The sequence below is a fragment of the Erpetoichthys calabaricus genome, chromosome 14, assembly GCF_900747795.2.
Source record: "Erpetoichthys calabaricus chromosome 14, fErpCal1.3, whole genome shotgun sequence".
Taxonomy (NCBI): Eukaryota; Metazoa; Chordata; class Cladistia; order Polypteriformes; family Polypteridae; genus Erpetoichthys; species Erpetoichthys calabaricus.
In genome coordinates, this window is record NC_041407.2 from 905,500 (window position 1) to 933,087 (window position 27,588).

Consider the following 27,588-nt stretch of genomic DNA (forward strand, 5'->3'; position numbering starts at 1 on the left):
TTTGGAAGTGTGGGCAGGTGCCAAGTCCTGCTGGACAATGAAATGAGCATCTCCATAAAGCAGAGGTGCGTGTGAAGTGCTCTCAAATGTCCTGGCAGACGTCTGACTGCGCCGACTTGATAAAGAAGACACAGTGGAGCAACACCAGCAGAGGACATGGCACCTCAGATCATCACACCGGACCTCCAGTAACTCGGACTCTGTGCCTCTCTACTCTTCCTCCAGACTCTGAGACCTTGACTTCCAGATGAAATGCTAAATTGACTTTCATCTGAAATGAGGACTTTGGACCTCTGAGCTGTTAACAGTCCAGTCCGCCTTCTCCTTAGCTCAGGTGAGACGCTTCTGACGTGGTCTCTGGCTGACACAAGGCATGCTGTGACAGTTGTAGCCCACGTCCCCGATACGTCTGGGTGTGGTGGGGTCTTGAAGCTCTGACTCCAGCTGCAGTCCCCCAAATTCGTCCTAATCCCCTGAAGGCTGCGCTTATCCCTGTTGCTTGTGCCCCTTTTTCTGCTCTCACATTTTTTCCTTCCACTCAGCTCTCCACTAATATTCTTGGATACAGCACTCTGTGAACAGCCGTGAGCTCGTGTGACTTGTGGAGGGTCTCAATGACAGCTGTCATCGATTGTGTGGCCTACTGAAGCAGACCACTGAGAGACCATTTCAAGGCTCAGGACCCCTTGGCAGGTATTTTGGGCTCATTAGCTGAGTGGAGGGTCACACCAGGAGTCTACAAGTCACGATATTCTCATTTTCTGAGATACTGAATGTTGGGTTTTCATTACAGTACCTGTAGGACATAATCGGCAAAATGAAAAGAAATAAACGCTTGAAATACATCACTCTGTGTGTCATGGATCTCTAGAATTGAATTACTGAATTAAATGAACTTCTCATTTACTGAGGTGCACCCGATACGGCCTGACAACTCCAACGTCAAGTCAAGTAAGCCACGTGACCGGACACCGCACTCCAACGGGCGGAGGTCTGCAGCACCACAGTCAAGTCCTGGAAGAAATGAAGAGAGCAGGCGAGTGTAGTCAAGACTTCATTTGTTTAATTGACTTAATTCACCGTAAAAAAAAACCCAAAAAAACAGAACTTCTCATGTACACAGTTAACAGTTTAATGCTTTTCCACGCCCATGCTGAAATTATTTTTTGCAATTAAAAAAAACAAACAAACAAAAGCTTTTTCACTTGTTTCTGTACACTCGAGGAAGGATTCCCATCATTCACTGCACAAATTACAATGCCAGTTAAAAAGGAGCGGAGACAGGATGTGTCTGTGCACCATCTGTGCGAATATCAAAATGGTTACAGAAAAGAATGTAGAAACCCTATACATCGTACTTCCCCCTGTACACAGTACCATGGTGACAAAAAAAAGTACAAGCGCCTTGGCACGCACCCCCCCCCCCCCAGTTTTCTTTTTTTTTTTTGTTTACATTTTGAACTCATGTGTATGTGTGTTTTTTTTTCTTTTTCTTTTTTAAACAAAGGACCACTAGAAGGTTTGTATTCAAAATACAAGAGTATGGAAGAAAACGTCCATTTCCCCATATCACAGTTTCTCAAAGTAATTCCCCAGTTATAAAGGATCATTAGTATATCAAATATATAGCACCATAATACAAAGACTGAGGGCAGAGGGGATTCCACATAAGAAAAATAAGCAAGAACCCGTGTTAGTATCCAAAAAACAAGCGAAATCGGCCTCCTGGACAGTGGGCTCGTTCAAGCTGCTTGGTCTCTCTTCTCTTTTTTGTTTTTTCCTTTTTTCTTTATTTACAACATTTGGTTCAGCAAAATAGTGTTAACTTTTAATTGGATCTTCTTCTTCTCAAACCAAACAAATGTGAAAGAAGTGTCGCGCGGGGAGGGAGAGGAACGAGAAAGGAAACCAGAAAAACCGACGCGGACAGAAAAACAGAAACTGCGCCCTTCAGCCGTCCACCGTCAGGCAGAAATGGGCAAGAAAACAAAAAAAAACCAAAAGAAACTTAATCACACCATCGTTTTCTTTTTTTAAACAACATTTTCACTCAAGGAAACATCAAATATAAAAAGTTGTATTGAACATTAAAGGAACATCTAAACAGCAAGACAACGGCCGAATGTGTAAGATCATCTGAGCAAAAACTGGTCTGTCCACTCAACAGCTCTTCTCTTTAAAAAAGTATATCTATATATATATATATATCTATATATGTATATATTTATATGTATTTATTGCTCTTCCTTCTAAAAATAAAAGAAAAATGCAAAAGCATACACGTTGAAATAGAAAAACTCTTCCTGTTCCGTACGCCGCGAGTTTGCGAGCCTCCTCTCCCCAATAGTGTGGTGCCGGACACGCAGAAGGAGCCTCGACTCCCAGGCCTCCATCTTCTGTCCTTTAAAACGGAAAAACAAACAAACAAACAAACAAACAAGCTACGACCCACAGAGACCCCCAAAGGCTCTGATGCCCCCAAAACAGAATTGCTGGTTTTAAATCGATTCCCGTGTCGCGTCACCTTACTCTATCGCTTTGTTTTAACAGTCCTTCACGCCGGCACCTCCTCCTGCACTGTAATAAATCACACTTATTCTGAAAATATAAAACGCTTCTCTTTAGAATACTTTTGTAGTCAACACTCTTAAATAACTTTTGATATTTTCTTGACTTCGGATGTGCTATGCATAACCGTGAATACTGGCACACCTCGCAAAGCAGTAGGATGCAGGCTCAAATTCTATATCTGTATCTGTTCAACAAAAATAAAAATGACTTCCTGAGAATTTCATAGGTTAAGATTTACTGGAAAAAAAAAAACACAACATCGAGAAAACATCGAGAAATGTGGTATAAAGACTTTGAATACGATAAATCTTTGTGGATTCAGTATTGCGCGAAAACCATACAAATAATTCTTTTTGGATAAGTGTAATATATTTCAGTAAAGATCGGTTATCTACACTTTGCATTTATAATTTCTTATCTTAGCTACAATGTTCATTTATAATTTATGTAAAAAAATTCACATTAAAATTGTCATTCTTCACAAAAAGACCTAGCAGATCTACATCTGGTAAAGAAAGGCGAGTCTCTGAAGAGGTGGAGAGTGCGCCGGCATACGTGAGCATCAGGAGAGACACCGAGAGCGTGAGAGTGAGTGAGTGAGTGTGTCAGTGAGTGTGTGTGTGTTTTGTGCCATAGATCCAAAGCCAGTGTGCAGCATAGTGTCATTTGCAAACAGAAACCCATCAGTTCCACCTACGAGGTCACCTCCGTCATCGCTTCATGTACGGTGATGGTCAATGGAGACGGCTCTCTTAACAAAAACTGACATTTTTCAAGTACAATGAACAAGTCCATCTGGCAAATTGTCGAAAAAACATTACCTGCAAAATATTCAATTTCAGATTAAACCAGAACTTTTCATTTGTTTCTCACAATAATTCAAATCTCTTTTTGCAATCAACAGGTGTGTCTAACTGAAGACAGTTCAAAAATGAAGAACAAAAAGAACAAACAAACAAACAAAAGTGCTCACCACCACAGGTGAAATTAAGGCTTTTGCTTTGTCAAAAGTCCTTTAGCTGTCTTATGGTTCTTGTTTAATGTAGTAGCTGCCTGAACCATTGCTCTCCTGATCAGAGACGCCTTGCAAGAAGGTAAAGTCGTCGCCTTCCAGTAGCTCTTCCTTTAGCTGCTGTGTAGTTGCTACAAAATAAAATGGAACAACAGTCAGAAAGGGTCTCGAGGCTTCCAGCACCCTTCACATTCACACCAACATTAGGAGAAACATCACTGGTGCCATGACACATTTACAGGGTCAACCCCAATGGTACCAGATTGACAAAAGACTCTGAGCCCAACGGCCTCCCCGCTCACCTCCCTAATGCGAAACAACAGCGCCAAGTCCGGTCTCCTCTGAGAGCGCCCCGCGCATTCATATCTGGTATGCCAAGATGCCCCCTAACGTTCAGGACTCGTCTGTGACCCACAGAGCTGAGATACACACCAAACATTCAGATCTCATACACGGCCCTAGGCCGAGGCACTCCCTAACATTCAGATCTCATCTGCAGACGACTATCTTCGAGTATTTCACGTATCTGCTGTCACACATGTGAGCATGGGAGGCAGCTAAAGGGTCTAAATGAGAGTAATTCCACACCAGGCCAGAGGGTGGCGGAGTGTGCTGACCTTTGTTCTTACTTTCCTGCAGACCGTTCACGGGAAATTCCCACCTGGCCCCGATGACGTCACTTCCGGTTCCGGACCCTTGCAAAATGTCACGTCCAGGTCTGAGCCTATGGAAGAGGACCCTGGATGACCTCACTTCCTTTTCTGGCCTTTAAAGCCGCCATATTGGACTAACCTAATCAGTTCTGTTTGTGGACTCATCAGTGCTAACAATTCACCCTTTTGTGGCCAGGGAATATCATACAGGTGGCTGCCCCAAACATCTGCTTTTATAACCTGAACACTCACAAGCACAACGCTGCACGATTCCCTTGCTACCAGACACGTTCCATAACGATGGCCGCGCCACATCCTGAAAGATCTTCTGGAGCAGCCTAGTGAGTCAAAACTTTGTAACCGCGGGCCAGCACCCACTTCTACAAGTGACACTGTAATAACCGTTTGTGCTGCAGCGTCGTCAACTGCCTGCGAATCCTCGTCTCATGCCCACCCAGAATGCAAAGCTGTGCCTCTCACCTTGTTGAAACCGCAAACAAATTCCTCCTCCCTAAAATCTTGGAGACAAAACCTCTTGACCATCCGTTTGGATTTCACCATTAACCACAAGCCCTGGTGCTCGATGGCTCCCATCACACAACAAGCAGAAAGTGGCCGGGGATTTGCAGCCTGCTCACTAAGCCATCCTCGAGTAACGGCTCCGACTCTTTATGTACTTTGATCCACTTAGGTTTTGCACGCCTTAAGAGATTCAATGAAAAGCGAACCGACTCGAATCCGAACGCAACATCAACGTTCCACCCCACCGCCTCCTCTGGTCAAACCAAAGCATTCAGAGACGTGCAGCATGCGAATCAAACGGACGAGGAACACCCAGGTAGTCTGACACCACCGATGTGAACGCTCACACCCACCCAACCGCAGCAGCGTCTTTTAGCTGGAGGACCAGCCATCCTCATTCAGACACCGTTTCAGCCTCGTGTTTATGTGCATTCGATGATTCAAATAAATAAATCGTTAAAGGAGAACAAAAGTGACCCATTTAAAAAAAAAAAAAAAAAAACTGATTTGACTTGCATTCTGGGATGAAGAAATGGCCATCTAGATTGCGTTCTTTTATATTAATGAATGGACAGTACACAGAAAAAAGATATAAAAAAAAAAAAAGAAAAAAGTAAATGAAGAAATAAATCAATGCTGGGCTGTAAAGGCGCTTTGGTTCCTGGCGTGGCTCTCGGTCCCCTTTGCTGTGAATGCCCACATGAAAAGAGTGACTTGGAGGTTGGCGGATGATTACCTGTTTTGAGGCTGGACTGAATTCTTGGCTAGTGCTGGGAGGCTGGAGGGCCTCTGGGGCTGTCTGTGCAGGAAGGGTTCGGTATGGAGGGGGAGTCAGCTCTTCGTCACCAGAGAAACTCCTCCGCACCATGCCGGTTATGGGCAGGCTCGACAAACTGACAGGCTTCTTCCCAACTGGCATCTTCCTTTCTAAACACCAAGTCAAACTACAGTGAGCTATTGGGTCGAGAGCTCCCGAGTGCTCTTTCTCTTTTAACTCATTCAAATCATCAAAAGTATAGAGAGAGACATAAGAGGTTTGAGCGTCACTGGTGATTCTGTATTAAAGAAAGACCCTAGCTTTAAGCATGGAGGTCTCCATCCAGGAAATCTGATCAGAAAGAACTCACATACCAGTATCTGGATAGTGCGATTTTACCACTTCTCTGTTGCACATCAAGGGGACAAAACACCTATGTGGCTCAGTAGAGACCAACATAGACTAGAAGAAGAAGAAAAACAAAAAATAATACAAAGGCACCTCTCGATCAACTCCGAGAACAGCTGATGGGTCAGGAATTTTAAAAAATAAAAAATACGAACCAGTGTGGGAGCAGCCAGAAGCATCGCCATCAAAGACAAGCATACCCTGCCATGCGCTCGATTCACTTGGTGGGGTGGGGTGGGAGAGGACCACTCTGAGGTACATTTTGGTTTAATTACAATAACACGGGGACTTCTAATCTAGGACTTCCAGGTCAGTAGTAGAATTTCACCAATCCCCTCCCTCCGCTTTTAAACAGCTGCGACGACAAAGACATACGAGGGTTGATCAGCATGCTCTGCCCCGACATGCGTCCCGTTCACGGAGTTCTCGCTGTCACGTGTGCAGAATCCAGTGAGGGTGTCCTAATCGACATGCAAACCCACCTCCACTTTCTGGTGCCACAATTCGTGAGTAGTCGTCCTTACCTGAAATAGCTGGAAATGGTGGCATTGTCCACTAGTGTCTAAACTCTATTATCGGGTCATTATTGTTCTTACACGAGCACGTGAGTAGGGTGTCGTCACCAGCTGTGTCTCTGGGTACCGCATGCCCATGAGTGGCAGCATGCAGATTTGACGTCTGGCATCTGTCCTACAATTGTGAGCGTGACTTCTTCTGGTCGAAGCATGCGCGTCAGGTCAAGTCAAACTGCAATGCGATGACGGTCCCGTCTTAATAAAAGAGAGTTTTCTCTGGAAAGACTGCTAATCAGTAACATTACACTGAACTGCCGGAAATGTGGATATCACACCATGACAGCGGACTTGCACACGGTCACGCTTTTGACCAAAAACTATGTGGTAGTTGTTTTGCACCCCCCAAAACCCCCCCTGATTTCACCTGTGAACTCATTCTGTTCCCAAAATAAAAACTGAGACTGAAGGAAGACCCTACTGTGGAAAACAAATCTGGAAATCATGGCAAGGGGCTTGAGACCCTGTAACAAAAGTGGAGTACAGGAATAAAAGCAGCATTGGGATTGCATCTCAAGAGTAGAATTTTGATGGGAGACTAAAAGTGAACCGCCGTAAGTCATATAATAAAGTTTCTGGGTCCGGACCCCCCACCCTCGTAGGTCCAGTGAAATGAATCAAAATGCAACACATGGCCTTCCAGCAGGACTACCTGACCTCGAAACGCCTGTCATCTCACAGACTCTCGTCTCCACTGTGGAAAAGTTAAATTCAGAGCCCACGGGCTCACTTGCTACCCCCCTTTCATGAGCTCCTTTGTCACCTAATCTGGGAAAGCCAAGACATTCAGTCAAGGCAGCCATCGGCAAAATCCAGGACTCCGATGTTCCTGCCTACTGAACATCATGTGGAGTGAATGTAACACGCGGACACGAGGATGGACTTTAAAAGGAATTGTTGGTGTGATGTGCTTTCTTGTTTTGCAAAGAATATCAAGACGCATAGATTTGTAACCGTCAAGCATGTAGTAGTCAGAAGAATAATATTTCTTGTAACCTGTTCTTTGCAGAGAACACCACGTCAGATCCAGAATAAACTAAGAACTAGGGGACCTCGCATGCAAGGACAAGAAACACAAGTGTGACCAGCACTAAGCTGTGCCGAAACAGGACTGGTCAAAAGGCATGAGAGCCGGCCTTACACTACAACGGGCAGGCAGCTTTCACAGACAGCACAGTGTGTTGGAGACATGCGAATCATCAAGATCTGTAAATAACGAGTCGCAAGGTTGGTTTTAGTGTAACACTCGCCCGATTGTTAATCTCGCAGTATGCAAGATGTGTTAGTTAGCAAGCCACAGCTAGGGAGTGTGCTCCCTCTACCATTCACTTCTACCTGCGTTAAGCTGCTTGTATTTTTTGACTTTTACAATCATAAACACCACATCACCCTACAGTGGGTATAGAAAAGACCCCCCCCCCCTTTGAAATAGTGCCACTTATTTTGCTTTACAGCCTTAAATGTAAACACACAAACTTAATATTTATTCCATCTTTACTTACTCAATACAATCTCTAATATCCAAGTGACAGATATCACAGCTACAGATCAGAAGAATTTAAAAAAATCAAAAACAAGAAATCCTGAGATTAATAAAGGATCGCCCCCCCCCCCCCCCCAACTCAATCAGGTGTCAGTGCCCCCCATTTCCATTACGGTTACTGGCTTTCCTTCCACCTGTGCTCAGTTGTAATGAGTGTGATTAGTGAAGCTGTTCCTGGAGCATTCATTCCCTTCCTTGGCAGTGCCACTGACAGCACACAACTGACTAAGGGTGGCAAACCACTTTCAAAAGATCTCAGGGATAGAGTTGTGGACGGACATAAGGCAGAAGATGGAGAACAAAACATCTCAAAGGCTTTATCAATCCCAAGGAGCTCAGTAAAGTCCATCATAAAGAAGTGTTTGGTACTTCTAGGACCTCCCTGGATCCTCCAAACTGGATGGAACTGGTAAGACAGGCTACCGAGAGGCCAATGGCCACTTTGAAGGAGTTACAGGACTTTATGGCACAGAGTGGTCATTAATGGTGTGCATGTGACAACAATTTGACAAGTGCTCCACAATGGTGGCTTGTTCGGGAGGGTCGCACTTCTCAAGAAAGGCCACATTAAGGCTCATCTGAGCTTTCCCAGAATGCACCTTGAAGGTTCTGATGCCAAGTAGAAAAAAATGTCTTATGGTCAGATGAGAGCAAAATCAAACTATTTGGCCTCAATACCAAACAGTACGCCAATGTAGCTCACCATCCACAACACACCATACCTACAGTAAAGCATGGAGGAGGCAGCATCCTGTTGTGGGGGGCCTGGGGCTCTCGTTAGAGTAGAAGGAAAAATGGATGGGGCAAAATACCGTCAAATTCTGGAGGAAAACCTGCCAAAAAGTTGAAGATGGGCAGAATGTTTACCTTTTAACAAGACAACAACCCAAATCACACAGCAAAATTGACCTGAAGAAGAAAACATGAATGTCCTGGTGTGGCCAGTCACAGTCCAGACCTAAATCACAGTGAAAATCTGTGGAAAGATCTGAAGATAGCAGACCACCAACACTCACCATCTAATCTGAGTGAACTTAACAGTTAAACTGTAAAGAAGAGGGGGCAAATATTGAGTGGGCTCAATGTAGGTGTGCAAAACTGATAGAGAAGAATCAGCAGACTCAAGGCTGTCATTAAAGCAAAAGGGGGGGGTCAACAAAATGACATTGACATTGGGGGGGGGCCTTTATTCATCTTAGTAGGTCTTGGTTTTGATTTTTTATCATTCTTCTGAACTGTAGCTGTGATATCTTTCACTTGGATGTTAGAGGTGGCATTGAATAAGTAAAGCTGGGAAGAAATATTAGTGTGTGTGTTTACATTTAATGCTGTAAAGCAAACAAAAAAAAAAAGGGAATATTTTTTTTGGGGGGGGGGGGGGGGGTTCTTTTCTACACCCACTGTACATGCTGCTATTTGAAGGAGTAGGAGAAGTGAGCTGCTGTGGCAGAGAGGTCTGTGCAAGTGGAAGACACAACAGTGCCCACCAATCTGCTGGCATTGCCCTGCTTTGTCATCTCTACAAAGTATACAACCTGAAGCTGCCTCTCTTAAGGTAAACCTGGCACAGTAAATGAACCCTTCATTCAAATCTCACAAAATGTTTTTCAGTTTTAATACTGAAGAGTCTGAAATGGCGCCACCAGTGCACTCCACCCGGGGTATCTCACATGAAAATTGGACTTTCCTGACCAGTTTCCTTAAAGTACAACTACGTTAGACGTGAACAGAATCGCTCCGTGGGGAGTCCAGCCGTTTCTTGAAAACAAACATGGCGCCACACAGACATGACAACAACAGTAGGTGCTCTTCACATTATAAGCAAATGCACCTGCAATTTATCAAAAACTCTATGAACCAAACGCTACCATTGTCAGGCCCTATGATGGTCTCAATGGTTTTCTATGGGGTGCCATCAATACTAAAGGGGGCCAGAAAGCCGACCCATAGGATCCTCTTCCACCACGACAAAGCTCCAATAGTCTGAAGAGGTCAGCACCCTAAATTCAAAGGTTGGCGGCCCACTCTATTCTCCTGACCTGGACCCCCCAGTGACCAGCATTCATTCACAAGTCTAAAGAGACACGAGGTGGGAGGAGAAGTCAGACGATCTCTTTAATGTGTGAACTGAATCTCTGGAGCAGCAACCGGAAAAGTGCATTCACGTTGGAGACTGAGAGCAATTGGGGGGCCTTTGGCCAGTACTTTATGTCGGGGCAGAACCTGCTGATCAACACTCATACATTGCACTGTTTACCCCCCCAGAAGTTTAGGCTTTGCATGAGGCACTTGTTTCGTATGTGGAGCTGCGTTTGATTAAAGCCCATCAAGTCCACGGTAATAATCAGTTAGCTACTCATCTGTACAATTTTTTCATCCACATTTTTAAGGGATTAAGTGCAACAAAGTATGCATGTCTGTCAGAGCGCTGCTTTTTCCTCATTTCAAATAACAAATACATTGCTCATGCTGGTCACAGAAACAGACAGTTACCCCCCGTACAATGAATTCCGCACTTACCTTAAAAGCTGCGACCGCAGACAATTAAGAGACCCTGATGTGCTTTCAGATCTGCCCTCCCACCGCATTTAATGATACGACTGCATTTTGATCGCATTTGTAGGCTTCAATGCACTACCCCGAGAATATATAATAAAATATAATAATAATAATAATAAAAATACACTCGGCTGCCACTTTATTGGGTGCACACAACAGGGCTGTAACTCGGACTCTACGGCATGCAGACATGGGCAGGGGGTCTAGTTTGAGCAAACATTACACATAATCTAACGGTGGCAGAGCATGGACTGTTGGTGCCAGACGTAATGATTCCAGCGGCCCTCCTGGGATTTCCCCGTTCTCAAGTCTGTATAACGCTTACTGGAAAGTGGCACAATAAACAAAAAACCTCACTGAGCAGTGGAATTGTGGGTAAAAAAGCCTTCTTCGTGAGAAAGGTCAGAGAGGAACGGCCAGACTTGTCCAAACTAACAGAAAGAACACAAATACATAAATACTGGAACGATACAACAGATTCATCTACAAATACACAACACGTTGGGCACCACTGGGTAACTGATCAGCTAAACCGGACCACTGAAAAGCAGGAAATTGACAACATGCATATCTCAGAGTCAGAATTTGGTCTGAAAAATATTCAGCTCAATCCATGGATCCATCCTGCCCAGTGTCAACAGTACAGGCTAGTGCCTGTAGTGAAAAGGTGTGGGGAATGTGTCTTGGCACCCACAAGGCCTCTTAATGCCAACTGTGTATAATCAGAATGCCACAGTGCATCCGTTTTTGAAATGGCTAATGCACCACTGGCACAGAGCATGCATCATCTCAAGATGGTTTCACAAACACGACGGCTACTTCAGTTTAATGCCCTGCATGGCCCCAAGATCACAGCCCACCAGAGGGCATTGGGAGGAGGTGGTGTAGAAGATTTGCAGCTTCAATCTGTGCCAGCATAGACCACAATCACCAATGAGGATCTGCAGCACCTCAATGAATTTTACTCCTCACAGAATTCAGTTCTGGAGACAAACTCCCCAGAAAATCTGGAGCAACGGAGGTGGACCTAATAAAGTGGCCACTGGAGTGAATCTTCAAGATACTGAAAAGAAACGTCAGAGGAAATCGGTGCGGATTTCCTGATTGTGAACTTACAGGAATCTTTAATAATCTCTGGAGTCTTTAACGTGTGATCTTTGGTCTTGCCCTCGTCTACATCATTTAAACCCATTGTCTCTAAATTCAATTCTTCCATGACCCGGTGCTGCCAGGATAGATGCCAGTGCCTTGCGACCTGGAATTGGATTAAGCAGGCTTGGGAGTGCCCCCCCCCCAGTCTCTGGCACTAGATTCTTTTTAATAGGAGACAGTACACCTTGTGATTTGTCTGTCTGTCTGTCTAATGCACACAGCAGCTCAAGTCCCATCTTTAGCGCACCGCACTGCTCCATGCCACACTTTTTCCACGGTTCTGTAGGCCTCACACTGCTGGTGAGCTCATTGTCTTAAATGTTTTTATGGCGTCTTCACCAACTGCCCCAAAAGCTCATGCACAATCAAATTTCATGCTAACTTTATAGAATTCCCATCTTGAGAGGATTATATAAACAGTAAAGTCTCCATTCCTATTTCTGTTTTATACATATAATCTAGATTTGGCATGAAAAGCTGAATATGAGACAAAAGTTAAGTAGTCGCCTTCCTCCCCCCACACATTGGTTTCAACACTTTTAACGTCATGTAAGCAGAAGTAAATTACATTGGGATAAAAATTTTAAAGGAATAAGTAAATCAAGCCAGCTGCACTGCCGATACCCCCAAACTTTTGATTTTCTTTTGAGGCAGAATCCTGACAAACCTCTGCACTGTTGCATCAGCAAGTTAAACAAGACCGTAGTCAAACAGATGACAGGAAATACAAAGCAGCTCATTCTTAGCATCTCTTTGTTCCACGTTTGTTAGGCTGGAACCTGGAGGCCGACTCTTACAGTTTATCACTTTTTTTGGAAATCCATAGTTGTGTTGCCAGTTTCAGCATACTGAGGTGTTCAATCATGAACATGGAGGCAGTTTCTTGTGAACAGGATGAGAAGGTGTACCTGTAATTTGTCCACTTTTGCTGTTCACAGCCACTAGTTGCACGTATCTGTTCAGAGGCAGGTAACCACACGCACCATCAAGCCTCATCTCAGTACTGAGCACGTATAGCTAACAAAGCAGGACGCTCTGGTCTACCTGCAGATCCAGGCCACTCCAGCAGGATTTATCTTTGGTTCATCTGCCTACGTGTACTGATGCTTGACAACGAGTTCAAAAGGAAACTGAAGCCCACTGAATCAGCACCCTCATTCATGCAGGTTGTCCAGAATTTTCTTGACAGTCGCAGAGCAGAGAATTATACTGAGCTTGTGGAGAACCTGCTGAAAGTATATCAGCTTACGGGAGCCCGAATGTCACTGAAGACGCACTGTTTACATTCTCATCTCTATGTTTTTCCACCAAATCTAAGCGATGTCAGAGATGAGCACAGGGAAAGATACAAAGGCGATGGAAAACTGATATCGGGGAAATATTCACTCCAAGCATGATGGGTGACTGCTGTTTGTTCTTGCAAAGAGAGATGGATGTGCAGTACAAGCGCAAAAGCAAGCGCCTCAAACATTTTGGAGCATGCGGACCTCACTTTTATACTGAGGTACAATTGACATAAATATACTTTAACGTGTCTCTGGTATCGTCTTCTGGTTTGTTTTCAGAATAAACACATCAAAACAATTTTGGTGGGACAGAGTCCAAACTCCAGATATTGTGTTGATATATTATATTGATATTCAAAAGGGTCATAACGGCAATGATGTGTATTTCAAAAATCTGACGTGCTGGCTTAATTCCGATTTCACATATGAAATCAGTCTAAAAAACTTAATAAAGAGCTGCTCTGAAGTTCCCAGAAGCAAACAAAAAATATTTTTTTGTAGACCAGTGTAATTAACCATGTTTGATGAACTTATGTGAAGAGTTTGTATCAAACAAGCTTACTGTTTATACAATTCATTTAAATGTGTGATGGGAAATGCACTACAATGCCTGATACAAACGAGCTGATCGATTACGCTGACCTGTCAAATCATTCGATATGCAGAAGCAGTTTGGAAATGAAGTGTGCTTGGAGAATTCAGAACGAAGAGGCGTCAAACTGTGCTAAAATGTATTAAAATACCAAAGCAGCACATCTACGATGAAGTACCACGCACCACACAAGCATGTCGCTCACAAGGTGGGACTGCAACATCCACAAAGCTAACGAGCAGCAGACAGAAGGCGTGTGCATCGGCAAAAACATGTCGACACGTTACCAATCAAAGGGTTTCAGTAGCCAATCACAGTATTCCATCCCACTCAGGGGTACTGCCAGGCCTTAACGGAATTTAAATTTTAATAGAGAAGACCCAAGAGCGGCTGCAGGCTCAGCGAACCACAAGTCACAAATGACTTTTGAACTGTGCTAACGACTGACAGATGAAATCAGTGGTACTACAAACACAAAGCGTTTCAGCTGGTAGCCCTGCACAGATTGCTGCCTTGGAGAAACTGGGACTTGCAGACAAAGTGGTGGCAGCAGACAAGACAGCGCAGACCTAACCCTAATTGTAGAGGGTGAAGTGCTGCTCAGATTAAATAAGCTGAAATCAAACAAATCACCAGGACCAGATCATATTTACCCTCGAGTTCTTAAGGAGGCCAGCGAGTACAGATAGAGACCCTTGACACACATTATTAGGAAGTCACTGCGCACTGGGGAGATTCCGAAGGACTGGAAAATAGCAAATATCATCCCATTATATAAAAAGGGTGACAGGGCAGATCCAAGCAACTATAGGCCAGTAAGCTTAACGGGCACCACAGGAAAATTAATGGAAGGAATTATTAAGGATATGATGGAGCGATACCTGGCAAGGACAGGAGTTATTCTGAACAGTCAGCGTGGGTTCAGAAGAGGGAGGTCGTGTTTTACTAACAGGCTGGAATTCTATGAGGAGGCAACAGAAGGACACGATCAAAGTGGAGCAGATGAGATTATTGATCTGGACTTTCAGAAAGCATTTGATAAGGTGCCATATGAGAGGGTGGGCATCAAATTAAAAGAAGTGGGAATTCAGGGTGATGTTTTTAGATGGGAGCAGAATTGGCTCAGACACAGGAAGCAGAGGGTGATGGTGGGAGGAACCTCATCAGAACTGGCCAATGTTAAGAGTGGTGACCAGCAGGGGGCAGTGCTAGGGCGCTGCAGTTTTTAATATATATAAATGATTTAGATAGGAATATAAGTAACAAGCTGGTTAAGTTTGCAGATGATACCAAGATAGGTGGATTAGCAGATAATTTGGATTATGTTATATCATTACAGAAGGACTTGGATAGCAGACAGGCTTGGGCAGATTTGTGGCAGATGAAATTTAATGTCAGTAAATATAAAGTATTACACATAGGAAGTAAAAATGTGAGGTCTGAATACACAATGGGGAGTCGGAAAATCAAGAGTACACCTTATGAGAAGGACTTAGGAGTTGTAGTGGACTCTAAGCTATCGTCTTCCTGACAGTGTGCAGAAGCCATTAAGAAGGCTAACAGAATGTCAGGTTATATAGCGCCTTGACGTGTGGAATACAAGTCACAGGAGGGTCTGCTCAAGCTTTATAACACACTGGTGAGGCCTCATCTGGAGTCCTGGGTGCAGTTTGGGTCTTCAGACTACAAAAAGGACATAGCAGCACTAGAGAAGGTCCAGAGAAGAGCAACTAGGCTGATTCCAGGGCTACAGGGGATGAATTATGAGGAAAGATTAAAAGAGCTGAGCCTTTACAGTTTAAGAAAAAGAAGATTAAGAGGTGACCTGACTGAAGTGTTTAAAATGATGAAGGGAATGAGTCCAGTGGATCGAGACGGTGACTTTAAAATGAGTTAATCAAGAACACAGGGACACAGCTGGAAACTTGTGGAGGGGAAATTTCGCACAAACATTAGGAACTTTTTCTTTACACAAAGAACGACAGACACTTGGAATAAGCGACCAAGTAGTGTGGTAGACAGTAAGACTTTAGGGACTTTCAAAACTCGACTTGATGTTTTTTTGGAGAAATAAGTGGAGAGGACTGGCGAGCTTTGTTGGGCTGAATGGCCTGTTCTCGTCCAGAGTGTTCTAATGTTCTAACCCAGCACTGTGAAGGAGGCCCTGCTCACCCGTTTCACTTGTACACTGCAAGTGGCAGTCAAGGGCAGACTTAACATGCATGAGAAGGGGGGCAAGGAGCTCCTCAAGAACATCAGTGTAGTCAACTGCAATTCTGACCATAAGCAGGTTTATTATAACTGAAGTGTATTTAATAGACGTTTACTTTCTCTAGCAGTGCTGCCATATTTCAACGATAATACTGAAGGATAGATATTGTGAGGTTCCATTTATGTATGTGTTTAAACCAATTAATATCTTTACATGTGTTAGTTTTATAAGGGGCGATATTTCAAGTCAAGTCAATATTTCAAAGTAGACTGGCTGCATGGCATAATAAACTAATTAATGAAAGTAAAAGGGCACACTTTAGTTGTCCATGTTACACCACTTGTCTATTTAAGGGAATGTGACAGCAGTACTGTGTTTTTCAAATGTTTGCTCAACCCTACAACATTATCATTTGTGATAAAGAACATATGCACCTAGCTGAGCTTTGAGAGCTTAGAAAGTATTTCATTTAATGACATGTTGACTGGAGTATTATAATTTAATAGCCAGGACTTGTGCTCCCTGGGGTCCTTACTTGATGTGCGTTTTAATTTTAGCATCTGATCAGTTCAATATGAAGTAGGTGTAAACATGAAAAGTGTTTTAAATCGGTAATGATGGACTGAGGCTAGGGATCTGCAATGGCAATCGGAAGGTTGCCAGTTCGAATCCCGTAAATTGCCAATAGGGACTCTGCTCTGTTGGGCCCTTGAGCAAGGAAGGCCCTTAACCTGCAATTGATGAGCGTTTTGAGTAGGGAGAAAAGCGCTAAATAAATGAAAAGAATTATTATTAAGTCTTTATGTGCATTTTACTTGTCAGAGCACTCGAGTCTGCACGCCGTGAAATGCACTATATACAGCAAATATAACTGAAGAGGCTGTGGAGCGAACGACTTCTGACCACATTGATACGCTCCCATTCCAATGCAAAAATGCAGGACGTGCTCTACAGTAAGGTAACAAAATTCACAAAAAGTTTTCAGATGGCTAAACCTTTCACTTATCTCTGTATATATAAAATCCAACGTCTGTCTGCTTTTCACGAGAGAACTACTTCACAGATTTAGATTGGGGATCCTCTTTAATAAAACCCCTGTGTGCGTCCACGTGTCCGTGTGTGTGTGTCTTCTGGTGAACTCTTTAATAAGACATCATTGCTGGGGAGAGTGCTGATTGGGTAGTCGTGGCCAAGGCGGAAGTACAGGGAAGGGCGGAATGAGTGGCAGAGTCACCGGCCTCTAGCAGGTGCTTCAAAAGCCGCCTGACGCGTCACACAGGACCTATAAAATATCGCGTGGCCGATCCAATCGGATTTCGGTAAATGAGGTAAGCAACATCTCCTGGAAGAACGATCAGAAAGACAAAGAAAAATACGAGCAAATAGATCGATTTAAGAAAAAGAAAATGAGTGTCAGAAAAACGGCAAAAGAGAAAGACTCAGAAGAGCAAATAGATCTATAGAAGAACAGGAAAATGAGCGTCAGAAACATGTCAAAACACATACAGCTAAAGCGAAAATAAAGAGAGGCAGGATAAGAGCTCTTCAAACAGACACAGCACACCAATCAACAGCCACAGAGGAGAGGATAAATGTAATATTAATTATACTTACTGTATTGTCATATACGTTTCTATTTTATTTTTATTATTATTTTACACTTAATATAGACTGTACCTACTAACGTTTATGCACTACTGTTCTAGTGCCCGTTATTGTAACGGGCTTAATGTCTAATTTTCTATAATTTGCTTGAACATTCCGGTTGATTTTGCGACTTCTCTCATCGTGGCGAGTATCAGAGTTCTCTTGCAGGAGCGATTTACTCGCGCGAATCCAAGACCGATGCTGCGGGCCGAGGGGAGGGGCAAGGTGGGCGGGGCCTCACGCGTTTGAGTCGCTCTACCTCTCGCCCCGTGTGTTGGAGCGCAACCTCGCCTCTGCTTAGCTAGAGATACCCGTCCTGTTTCACTACTACAGGGGACAGCTAGTAATGGATAAATAAAACCCTTTTTGGTAAACGTATCCTTACATGATTTACTCTGTTATGTGATCTCGTTTTAATGTTTAATGATTCATAAAAATCAATGAAAACAGGTTGATAATTGATTACGAAATAAGCTTACATGCAAGACTCAAATTGATTTATGTCCGTTCCCCCCCCCCCAAACACATCTCTCCCTCTGTAGTCTCCATGCTGGCTTAGGCTCACTGAGTCTACTGAGAAGAGCAAAGACGAAAACCAACAGTTTGAGTTCAGAGCTCAGTCAGGCACCGGGCAGCCGTGGGGCTCAAAAAGCAGAGGAAGGTGAAAACACAGAAATTATTATTAAAGTGTGAAACACATAAATGAGCAGAAATACTCTGACACTAAAGACTCTTGCCTTTTGTCTCATGTTCAGCTTTGACGTCTTATGAGAACTGCCTACACAGACAGTACCATTAGCTGTATTGAACTTACTGGACCAACACTTGAGGGCACCATGTGTGTGTGTGTGTGTGTGTGTGTGTGTGTGAGACTGTTACATCACATCTATAGAGTCTACTGTATTTAAACACAGTTTACACACAAATTCAATAAATTATGAAAAACCCACTTTTCTTGTGTCCTTTGTACTGCTGTGACTTTTTCTTCGGCTTTGTTACACTCATTTGATTGTCTCTTGGAGCTACAATGAGAAAGAGAAAACAATACAAGAATGAAAATGCTGTTTCCTGGTGATTAGAAGATGTCAAAATGTTAGGTAGACTAAGCTATTAAGAAATAATCTGTTGAAAATGTGTTCCGACTCTCTGTGTTAAGGATTTTCTGCACCCGTCGCCAGATGCTAACTAATTCATAGAAACCCCTGCCCTTTAACCCTTTTCTACTGCTGCTTCATCCTTCAGCACATTCTACTCCTCTGATTGTTAAAGCATCTGGCTGAAGGATTCATCTCTGCAGCCCCAAGCTCACAAATCGAGAAGACGTGTTGTGAGCTGTACAGCCCAGCGTGCCAAGATGGCACAGCGACAAACATCGTTGGAGACTATGAACTAAAGTGAGCATGAAAGACGGGGAGCTTGGAAAATGTTACAATAATCCAGTGTGGATACTCTGGGGTCCTCTCTCACATTTCTTTGCATGTCTCATCGTCACAGCTGTGACGTCACATTGCATTGTCACTGCAGGTCACTTAGTGTCACTGTGAATCACTGTCATATGGAATGAAAATCAGACCAATTTGTTTTTAAGTATTGACTGTTGGGAGCAGAAATCTCCAAAACCAGAAGATTCACTCTAATCGCTCTCAGTTTATGGCAGAGAGAGGACACAAACTCAGAACACGCGAGTACAGGCGTGAAGATAATCACAAGCGACATCCAAACACACATCATTCATATAAACGTCACTCAAGAACAGGGTTAACGAAACTTTTGAAAAGTACAGAACATCCTGCAAACATGTCTCATGCTCTACAACAGTGCAGGGCCTCACAGTGCTCGAGACCTCGGCTTGACGGCAGGCTGCTGTGTCCGCTGTATGCAGTGTTGCCCTTTTCTCACCCGTTCCTATGACTTCCACAGCCGTTTGTAAATTCCTCAACAGATACGGTCAAGTCTGCATGGCCCTTCTAACAGACCACTGTGCAGACTGCGTGGCCATGAAATCACCAAAGGACTTTATAATGGCCCGGGTGAACAGGTGGGCATGCAAATTAAGAAATGGGCTAGTAGTGCTGAACAGTTTAAGCAGGTTATGATCACAAGTCTAAAACGTTATTACATTATTGTTATCTGCTTAAACCAATTCAGGCTTGCAGGGAGCTGCAGCTTATTCCAGCAGCACGGTGGGAATCGGCCCGGAAAAACTTCACGTTACTTGAGGGGCTGAGGTAGCCAAACCAAAGTACTCATGGGTACTGGACGCAGTGATGGCTCGGCTCACCCCTACGCTTACAATGTCTGTGCTTAATGTGACTGTAGCTTATTTGTAAATGTATACAGTGTCCTTGGTATCAACCAGATGGTGGGCTATAATTCTGCTTAGAATTCCAAAAGCAAAACCTAAAAGAAGCGGTGAGGCGGGCGGGCGGGCGGCCTTCTGCTGTTATGCACCTCAAATCTGGAATACGAGATTACCGATAGAAAGTCGCCAGGCTGATACGGTGGAGCACTCTAAAACAACTGCTAAAAACCCGTTATTATAACATGGCTTTCTCATGTCTTCATTTTAGGGTAACCCTAACCCTGCTATTCTGTACTAGCTCTGTAAACCCGAGCTGTAAAAAGCCTGGGGTCCCAGAAACTGTTGAAATCGTCAGGAGAAAAAATTGAAATGTCGAGATGTCAGTCAGGTAATTGAAAGGAATTACTCTGGGCGTCTCTCTCCTCCCATCTTTCGTTTTGCCAACATGCTCACCTCGCTTGTGTATTAGCGGCTAAGTGAGTTTCTGTTTCCTCGGAGGTGGAGCCCTTACCCCAAATCCACTTCTCACTTCCAGGCCGGACAGACACACACACTTCCACACATAGACATTTATATACAAGATATACATTGAATTGTTAATTTTTTTCCATGGCTCTGAAATCCGTACTAACCCCTACTTTCTCTGCTGTTCTTTTTCCAGTTTTCTGTGCCACCACCAGCTGATCAGGGCACCATGCAGTCCCTACATTGATGGACTGAAGGCCAGAGGTCCACATGACCATCACCGTGGTCTAATTCTTCCATGTGAAGCCTGAAAACCATGAGGACTGATTGAGATCATTGATGTTCGGTAGAGTGCCAAGTGGGGGGCTGGCCAGGTGGTCTCGCTGCTTCGGAAAACCTGCAGATTTTGTTTTTTTCCTGCAGCCCTCTGGAGTTTTCTTTTTTTTCTGTACTCCCTGGCCATCAGACCTTACTTTTTTTATTCTTTGTTAATTAGCATTGTCTAATCTTCTTTTTATATTTTTCTTTCTTCGTCTTGTAAAGCACTTTGAGCTCCAACATTTGTATGAAAATGTGCTCTAGAAATACATGTTGTTGTTGCTATAATGTATATGAAAAAATGAGAGCTGTAATATTGCAAGTTTACTGAACTGTGTGATCAGAGAAATGCAACAAAAAATAATAGATAACTGCTTTTTATACATTTAGGGAAAAAGATGCCAGCAGAAAAAGTAGTGAAGTGGCAGTGCCAAGGTGGAAATGAACACAAATGTGTAGGATTAAGCAGCCTGAAAAACCCAAATCTGAATAATAATAATAATAATAATAATAATAAACTGCACTCTTGGACCAAAACGAGGAAGGTCACAACACAAATCCAAGTAGGAATCTAAAGCTTACTCTGTGCTGCTGGAGGCTGTAGCTGATAGCTAGTCAACTCACACCAGCCTGCAGGGTAAAGATCAGGAGACTCGCAATCCACCCACTGGTCATACTCATCCTCCCAGCCGTCAAAGTGAATTCTCAGCAGACGGTGGACAATCCGCGTGACTGTGGCGACACACACCAGTCGAGGCTCCATGAGATCCACAGCCTCCAGCTTCATACCACTTTGAAAGCCGTGATTTGGGACCTCCTAAAAAAAAAAAAAATGAGCAAAGCCCACCAACAAGCAAAGGTAAGTGAACATGTCTGCTGTGCAGGAACAACAGAACCACAGGGATATGCAAGGTTACAACCTTCCTCCCACAATGACTGAAAAGAAATGAAACTCTACAGTCCTAGAAGTAAGGAAAAACATGGTGGATGTCTTTTAAGATTTACCTTACAGGTGCCACCCACCCTTTAAAACAAGCAAATACAAAAAAGCAGAAGCGCAATCCTCTTATTAAAACCGAACGCTGGGTGCTGCGAGCCTCGCACACTCGATTGTGCGTTTTTGAAGACATTCGCCTGCAAATAATCAACGGGTATAAAGACAATAAGGCAACTGGTTGCATCAAGAAGCAGCTGCCATCACCACCGAGACCCTTGAGGATCAGACAGAAGAAAACAACATAAAAAGCAAACTACAATGCAGATAAAGTTACAGTCTTTTCAACAAAGAGTAAGAGTCGAAAAATAACTGTCAGCAGCTGTAGTGAACAACAGACTGGACAGATCAGTATCAGCTGGGTGACCCTACATAAAGAATACAAAAACTTCAAACAAGTGAAAATTAAGGGGGTGGGGGGCATTCTTTCATCATGTTTATTTTCCCCAATAAAAATTCAAGGATGCAGTACCATAAAATCAAATTGTACCGCACAGGGGTAAACGTGTCAAAGGCAAATATGAAGTATATTACACGCTTATCATGAGGCGAGTCACTGGGGACTGGCAGCAAACCCCGGTAAACAAAGAAAGAGCTTTCGCCATTAATGTGAAAGCTACAGCAGAGAGCCAGGCCTGGTGGCAACAGTGGGTGCGCCGTCAGACTCGCCCACTAACTCCCTTTATGACACTTGGACCATAACTTGTGTGATCTATTAAAAAATATATATATATATATATATATATATATATATATCTCATGGAGATCTGCAAGTCACTTGGAATAAGCAACATGAACAGAAATATCCAGCCAACCACACGGGAAAAAGGAGATTGAATGTTGTGCTCAACACTCCCCCCAGTTCTATTGAAACTATTCTGAACATTAGAACACTCTGGACAAGAACAGGCCACTCAGCCAAACAAAGCTCGCCAGTCCTGTCCACTTATTACCATCAAGTCGAGTTTTGAAAGTCCTCAACGTCTTACTGTCTACCACACTACTTGGTCGCCTACTCCAACTGTCTGTCGTTCTTTGTGTAAAGAAACACTTCCTAATGTTTGTGTGACATTTCCCCTTCACAAGTTTCCAACTGTGTCCCCGTGTTCTTGATGAACTCGTTTTAAAGTCACCGTCTCGATCCTCTGGACTAATTCCCTTCATCATTTTAAACACTTCAGTCAGGTCTCCTCTTCAACTCTCTAAAAGCTCAGCATCCTCCATAGCCCCCCATAATCAGCCCAGTCGCTCTTCTCTGGACCTTCTCTAGTGCTGCTATGTCCTTTTTGTAGCCTGGAGACCAAAACTGCACACAGGACTCCAGATGAGGCCTCACCAGTGTGTTATAAAGGTTGAGCAGAACCTCCTTGTTAAAGTCCAATGCTTTGTGGTACGTGGCAAGGACATCTACCTGAAAACATCCCAGGTGATAAAGACCCCGATTGTTTCAACATGGCACAGGATTTGCCTCAACAGGAGTGTACTGTACACGTCTTAAACTGAAGAGCAACACTATTTTTAATCCTAACAGGTCTCTATTTCGAGGCAACTCGGGTCCCTTCTTCAGGTGGGGTGTGTTGATCACATTTTGCCTGAAGAAGGGGCCTGAGCTGCCATCGAAAGCTTGCGTATTGTAATCTGTTTAGTTGGCCAATAAAAGACGTCACTTTGCTTGACTTCTCGTTGTATTAATAATGGCTAACACGGTACAACACCCCAGTACTACAGGTTTCGATTTAAAATACACTGCACAAATACTTTTGTAAAAAAAAATACTATTGACAATGAGCAGATAACACAATACAATTTCTATGTGCCAAAGTGATTTCTTTATTAATCGGCTGTCACGGCGGCCACTGCTTACTTACCTTATTGAACAGTTTGACGGGTGCAGCTGTTGATCCAGTTTCCCTGAGGTAGTCAAACCATTTAAATGGGAGCTTTGTGTAGCCTGTGCAAGTAGAGGACAGCAGAGTTGATGTCATCAGTTCATGCAGAAGCAGCAAGTCCTGCTCAGCTCACTGGCTACTCTAACAAGGGAAGGATGGCCTAGCGAGTTTATGGTCAAAGGAGTCTGCCGTGGACATGACTTTAAATGAACAGATCTCAGGTCTTTTCAAAGAAATTATTAAAAAAATAAACTCTACAAGAGGTTTGCCACATGCCAGCGATAGACTGGCACACTATGGCACAATATGCAGATTGTTAGGCACCAAACAAGAACAGCTTTTTTATTGTTTCTGTCTTCCCTGGCCATCTGACTTTAGCATCGGACTTATCATTACTTACAGTACATACACACTTCATCTATTACTTGTATTATTTAAGTGTATATTGATGTATTCTTAATTACTTTGCTTAGCATTTCATTTCTTAATTCTTTTTATTGTATTTTTTTGCCATCTTGTAAAGTACCTTGAGCTTGTATAAAAATGTTCCATAGAAATAAAAGTAACATTTTGAAATAACAGCAGCAGACCAACCTGAGGTTACATCGGGGTACTCACCTCTGATCCTGGACGTCCGCATTGGCTGCAGGTTTTTGCTTTTCCAGACTTTTAACCAGAACCCGTTTATTTTCTGTTTTATTTGGCCTTAGTAGTAGTTAACTCAGAACCTTTAATTACCGCTTGTAGTTTTAAACGGCAGCATTTTCGTTTTAATTATTGCCATCAGTTTATTATGAGGTGCAAATGACAAAGGAGCCAGCAGCAATCCAGCTAATGTGCTTCCATTTAAACCTGAGCACATGAATCATGACGTATCCGTGTTAATGTAGGGTTTTGAAATAAATGAGAGAGAAGGGAAGGACCGAGAGGTGCATTTGGACGAGGTTTTCAGAAAACAACAAATCTACAACGTGATAAAAGACTTGCCTTGGCTGAATACAAGCACTGACAAGCCATAGAATTAATCAGCAGGATTCATTATCTGCTCGGCCCGGCGTCCAATTACAAAACTGGCTGGAATGAAAACCTGAGCCCACCATGGACCTCCAGGATCAGAGTGGAGTACCCCCAGGGTCACATCTTTAAATAGTCTGGCGCTTTAATACGACTCTAATGATACGCACCTCGGGGTGGGGTCAGCTCTATCATGTTGATTTCACAGAAGCCAACGGGGAATATTGACGGGGAGGTGGCATGATAGCAAAACCAGTCAGAACCATCGGCTGCTTCAGAGCCATCAATGCCGATCATTAAGTATCCATCTGCTAGTACCTAAAACCGTTAAAAAAAAAAAAAAAATTACAAATTAAACGAACAAACACAACACAGAAGTAATGAGGTAGAGGTACACAAAGGCACATGACATTACCACCAGTGTCTTTAATGGGAGCTCACGGAGCACAAACCACAGTTGGTCAGTTAGTGGCTCCGATTTGCCCCACTGTTAGTAAGTGTGTCTGTGGGCACCATGTGATGGAGGGGCACCCAGCCTTAGGGTGATCCCTGCTGGGAAAAGTTCCGGCATCTTCCCACAAATGTATACTGGGAAAAAAAAAGTGGAGGGGTGGAATAAACAGCTCTGAGCCTACCAAAATGTAGAAAAGCACCATGCAAATGTAAAGAATTATTATTATTATTATTATTAAAAAGGCCTCACACCATTACATCCTCATTTGAGTTAGTCATTTGTTGTTGAGTGAAATGTGATAGTTAAAAATAATTTAGACGGGCCGACTGCACAAGATAATGACGCGATTTTTGTGGGTATGCTGTTGTCTTACAGTAAATCAGACAAAAAATAAGCTGTGGTCTGTATGGGGACTGGAGCTCAATGAGCAAGACTACAAGCCGCGAGGAAAGGAATAAACAGGAGAGAACGTCACAGCTGAGCAGCAGCAGGCCAAACCAGCTAACCCACCATATCAGTTTCTTACATATTTCTCTGAAAAGATCTACAAGATCTATAAGCAGGAGCTCCTCTTAGTCTTTTTTTTGATATTCTTGCTTTGCTAGTCCTGCTACCTTGGCCGTAACATTCATGTCTTTGGTGACACTTCCTATGAAGTCAGTAGATGGACTGGGAGAGCATGGGGGGGAGGGGGGGGGGTCATGAGGTCACTGGAAAGGGGTGTGTGGCGCAAAAGGACAAAGGTCCAAGTCTTCAGAGTCCTGGTGCTTCCTGTCTTGCTATATGGTTGTGAGACATGGACGTTATCCAGTGACCCGAGACGAAGACTGGACTCCTTCACGTGTGTCTCTTTGGAGAATCCTTGGGTACTGCTGGTTTGACTTGATGGAGTCCCGAATGAGGCACATTACCTGCATCGTGAGGGAGCGTCAGTTATGGCACTACGGCCGTGTGGTGCGATTACCCGAGGGTGATCTGGCTCACGAGGTCCTCATTGTTGAGCTCCTGAGTGGCTGGACCAGGCCAAGGGGTCGCCCACGTAACACCTGGCTGCGGTAGATAGAGGGTCATTTCTGAAGGGTGGGACTGGACCGCGTGTCTGGCTGGAGGGTTGCCAACTGGAATCCCGAGATGTTTCGTCATGTGGTGGGTATGGCAACGTGCTGTACCAGTGCCTGCTCCCCAGCTTGACTTGACTTAGTCCTCCTCTGGAGATCAACTTATTTTTTTTTTTCTTATTATCTCCAAGAAGTGCTTTGGAATGTTAAAATTGTAAAATGTAATATTAAAGTTCTGTATTTTTTATAAAATGTATCTCTATAATAGCAAATGTGAATGGTCTTAGCCACTCACCATGCTCAACTGGGCCAAGTGGGTTTGAAAATACAGGTGAATGTTTAGTGCAGGCAACACTTACATCGTGTTTGTATTTCTGCTCCTGCCTAATTATCCGTATGAATCCATATTGTACTATAAGACAGACACCGTCAATCAGCCCAGCACATCGTGCCCCTCACCTTTCTTACAGTAGCTACACATATTGTGGAGAGATTCAGAGGATCGATTGCTTCGAGCTTCATTCCATCTTTGAACCATTCCCCAGTTTGGTCAACGTCTTTCACCTAAACATACGTACAATACACAGAACAACAACAAAAGAAGAAACCACTGAAACATCATTATCATTATTAAACATTAATAACTGTTATTATTATTATTAGCTTTAACCATCAGTGAAATAAACGCTGAACGTTGTGCAGAGCTCCATTTACCAAAAAACCTCCTTCAGAAGTAAAGGCTGCTTACAGAGACGCATGAAATGTAATCCGCGCTTATTCAGGGTCTTGTTTAAGATTGGCATTCACTTGGATAAAGTAAATGAATCCCCACTGGAGATGCAAAGGCATTCAGAAAGAGGGCATTTAGGGGTCCTGATTGATGGCAAATACCGTTAATGATGCCAGGTCGCGGTTTTTGTCCTGATGTCATTTGAAGATTTGGCCCTGAAAACTCCCAACTGACTTTTACAAAAGTCTATTTTCAGTTCTTATTTGTAATTCTTCACCACATTTATTGCTAACCTTCCTCATATATTCTGACAACGCTCTGCACTGGGAGTGTTAGGCCGGGTTTATACTTCACACGACGCGACACCTGCTCCAGCGGACACCACTGCTATGCAAGCCTTTTACAGTTTATACACATGCACGTACTTTACGTAAATCTGGAAGATTCCACCAGGTGGCAGTGTGAGATATCATCACGGTGAGAACGGGTTCAGCTTTGCTGTGTTGTGAATTGCCTGGAACATCCATTAAATTCCGAGGTCACCTTACCGCAATATCTCTGAAAACGAAGTTTAACAATTACATCCATCAATCCAGGGATGCGCCCATTCCAGCAAGCATTGGGCACGAGACAGAAACAATCCCTGGAAAGGGCATCAGCTCATCACAAGGTGAATACAAGCACTCACATACACACTGGCGTCATGTCGGTGGAAACCCAGCAGGAAAACATGAATACCAGTGACGTGACTCCCTGCGAGACAGCGGCACTACCGCTCCACCACCGTGTCATCCCCATGTGTGTCATTATTAACAGTTTTCATTATTTAAATGAAGTTAACGACTCATCTGTCAAATGTAACATACTTTTAATGCATT

The 27,588-nt window shown here is 43.5% G+C and overlaps 1 protein-coding gene across 3 annotated transcripts in view; it reads right to left on the reverse strand.

Annotated features, from left to right (window-relative positions):
• Positions 1 to 1,046: 1,046 nt before the first annotated feature.
• Positions 1,047 to 27,588, reverse strand: part of mbtd1 (mbt domain containing 1) — a 62,495-nt gene continuing 35,953 nt past the window's right edge. Inside the window, exons 11-16 of one of the 3 annotated variants that reach the window (XM_028818346.2) lie at positions 26,440 to 26,544; positions 24,639 to 24,786; positions 23,434 to 23,516; positions 21,154 to 21,388; positions 18,437 to 18,508; positions 1,047 to 3,714 (exon numbers count right to left, since the gene is read on the reverse strand). In XM_028818346.2, the coding sequence (XP_028674179.1) occupies positions 3,596 to 3,714; positions 18,437 to 18,508; positions 21,154 to 21,388; positions 23,434 to 23,516; positions 24,639 to 24,786; positions 26,440 to 26,544 (762 nt within the window). In that variant the 3' untranslated portion in view covers positions 1,047 to 3,595. Of the gene's footprint in view, positions 3,715 to 5,128; positions 5,686 to 18,436; positions 18,509 to 21,153; positions 21,389 to 23,433; positions 23,517 to 24,638; positions 24,787 to 26,439; positions 26,545 to 27,588 lie in introns of those variants that run through there. The other 2 variants (XM_051918799.1, XM_051918798.1) reach the window with 2 other exon arrangements.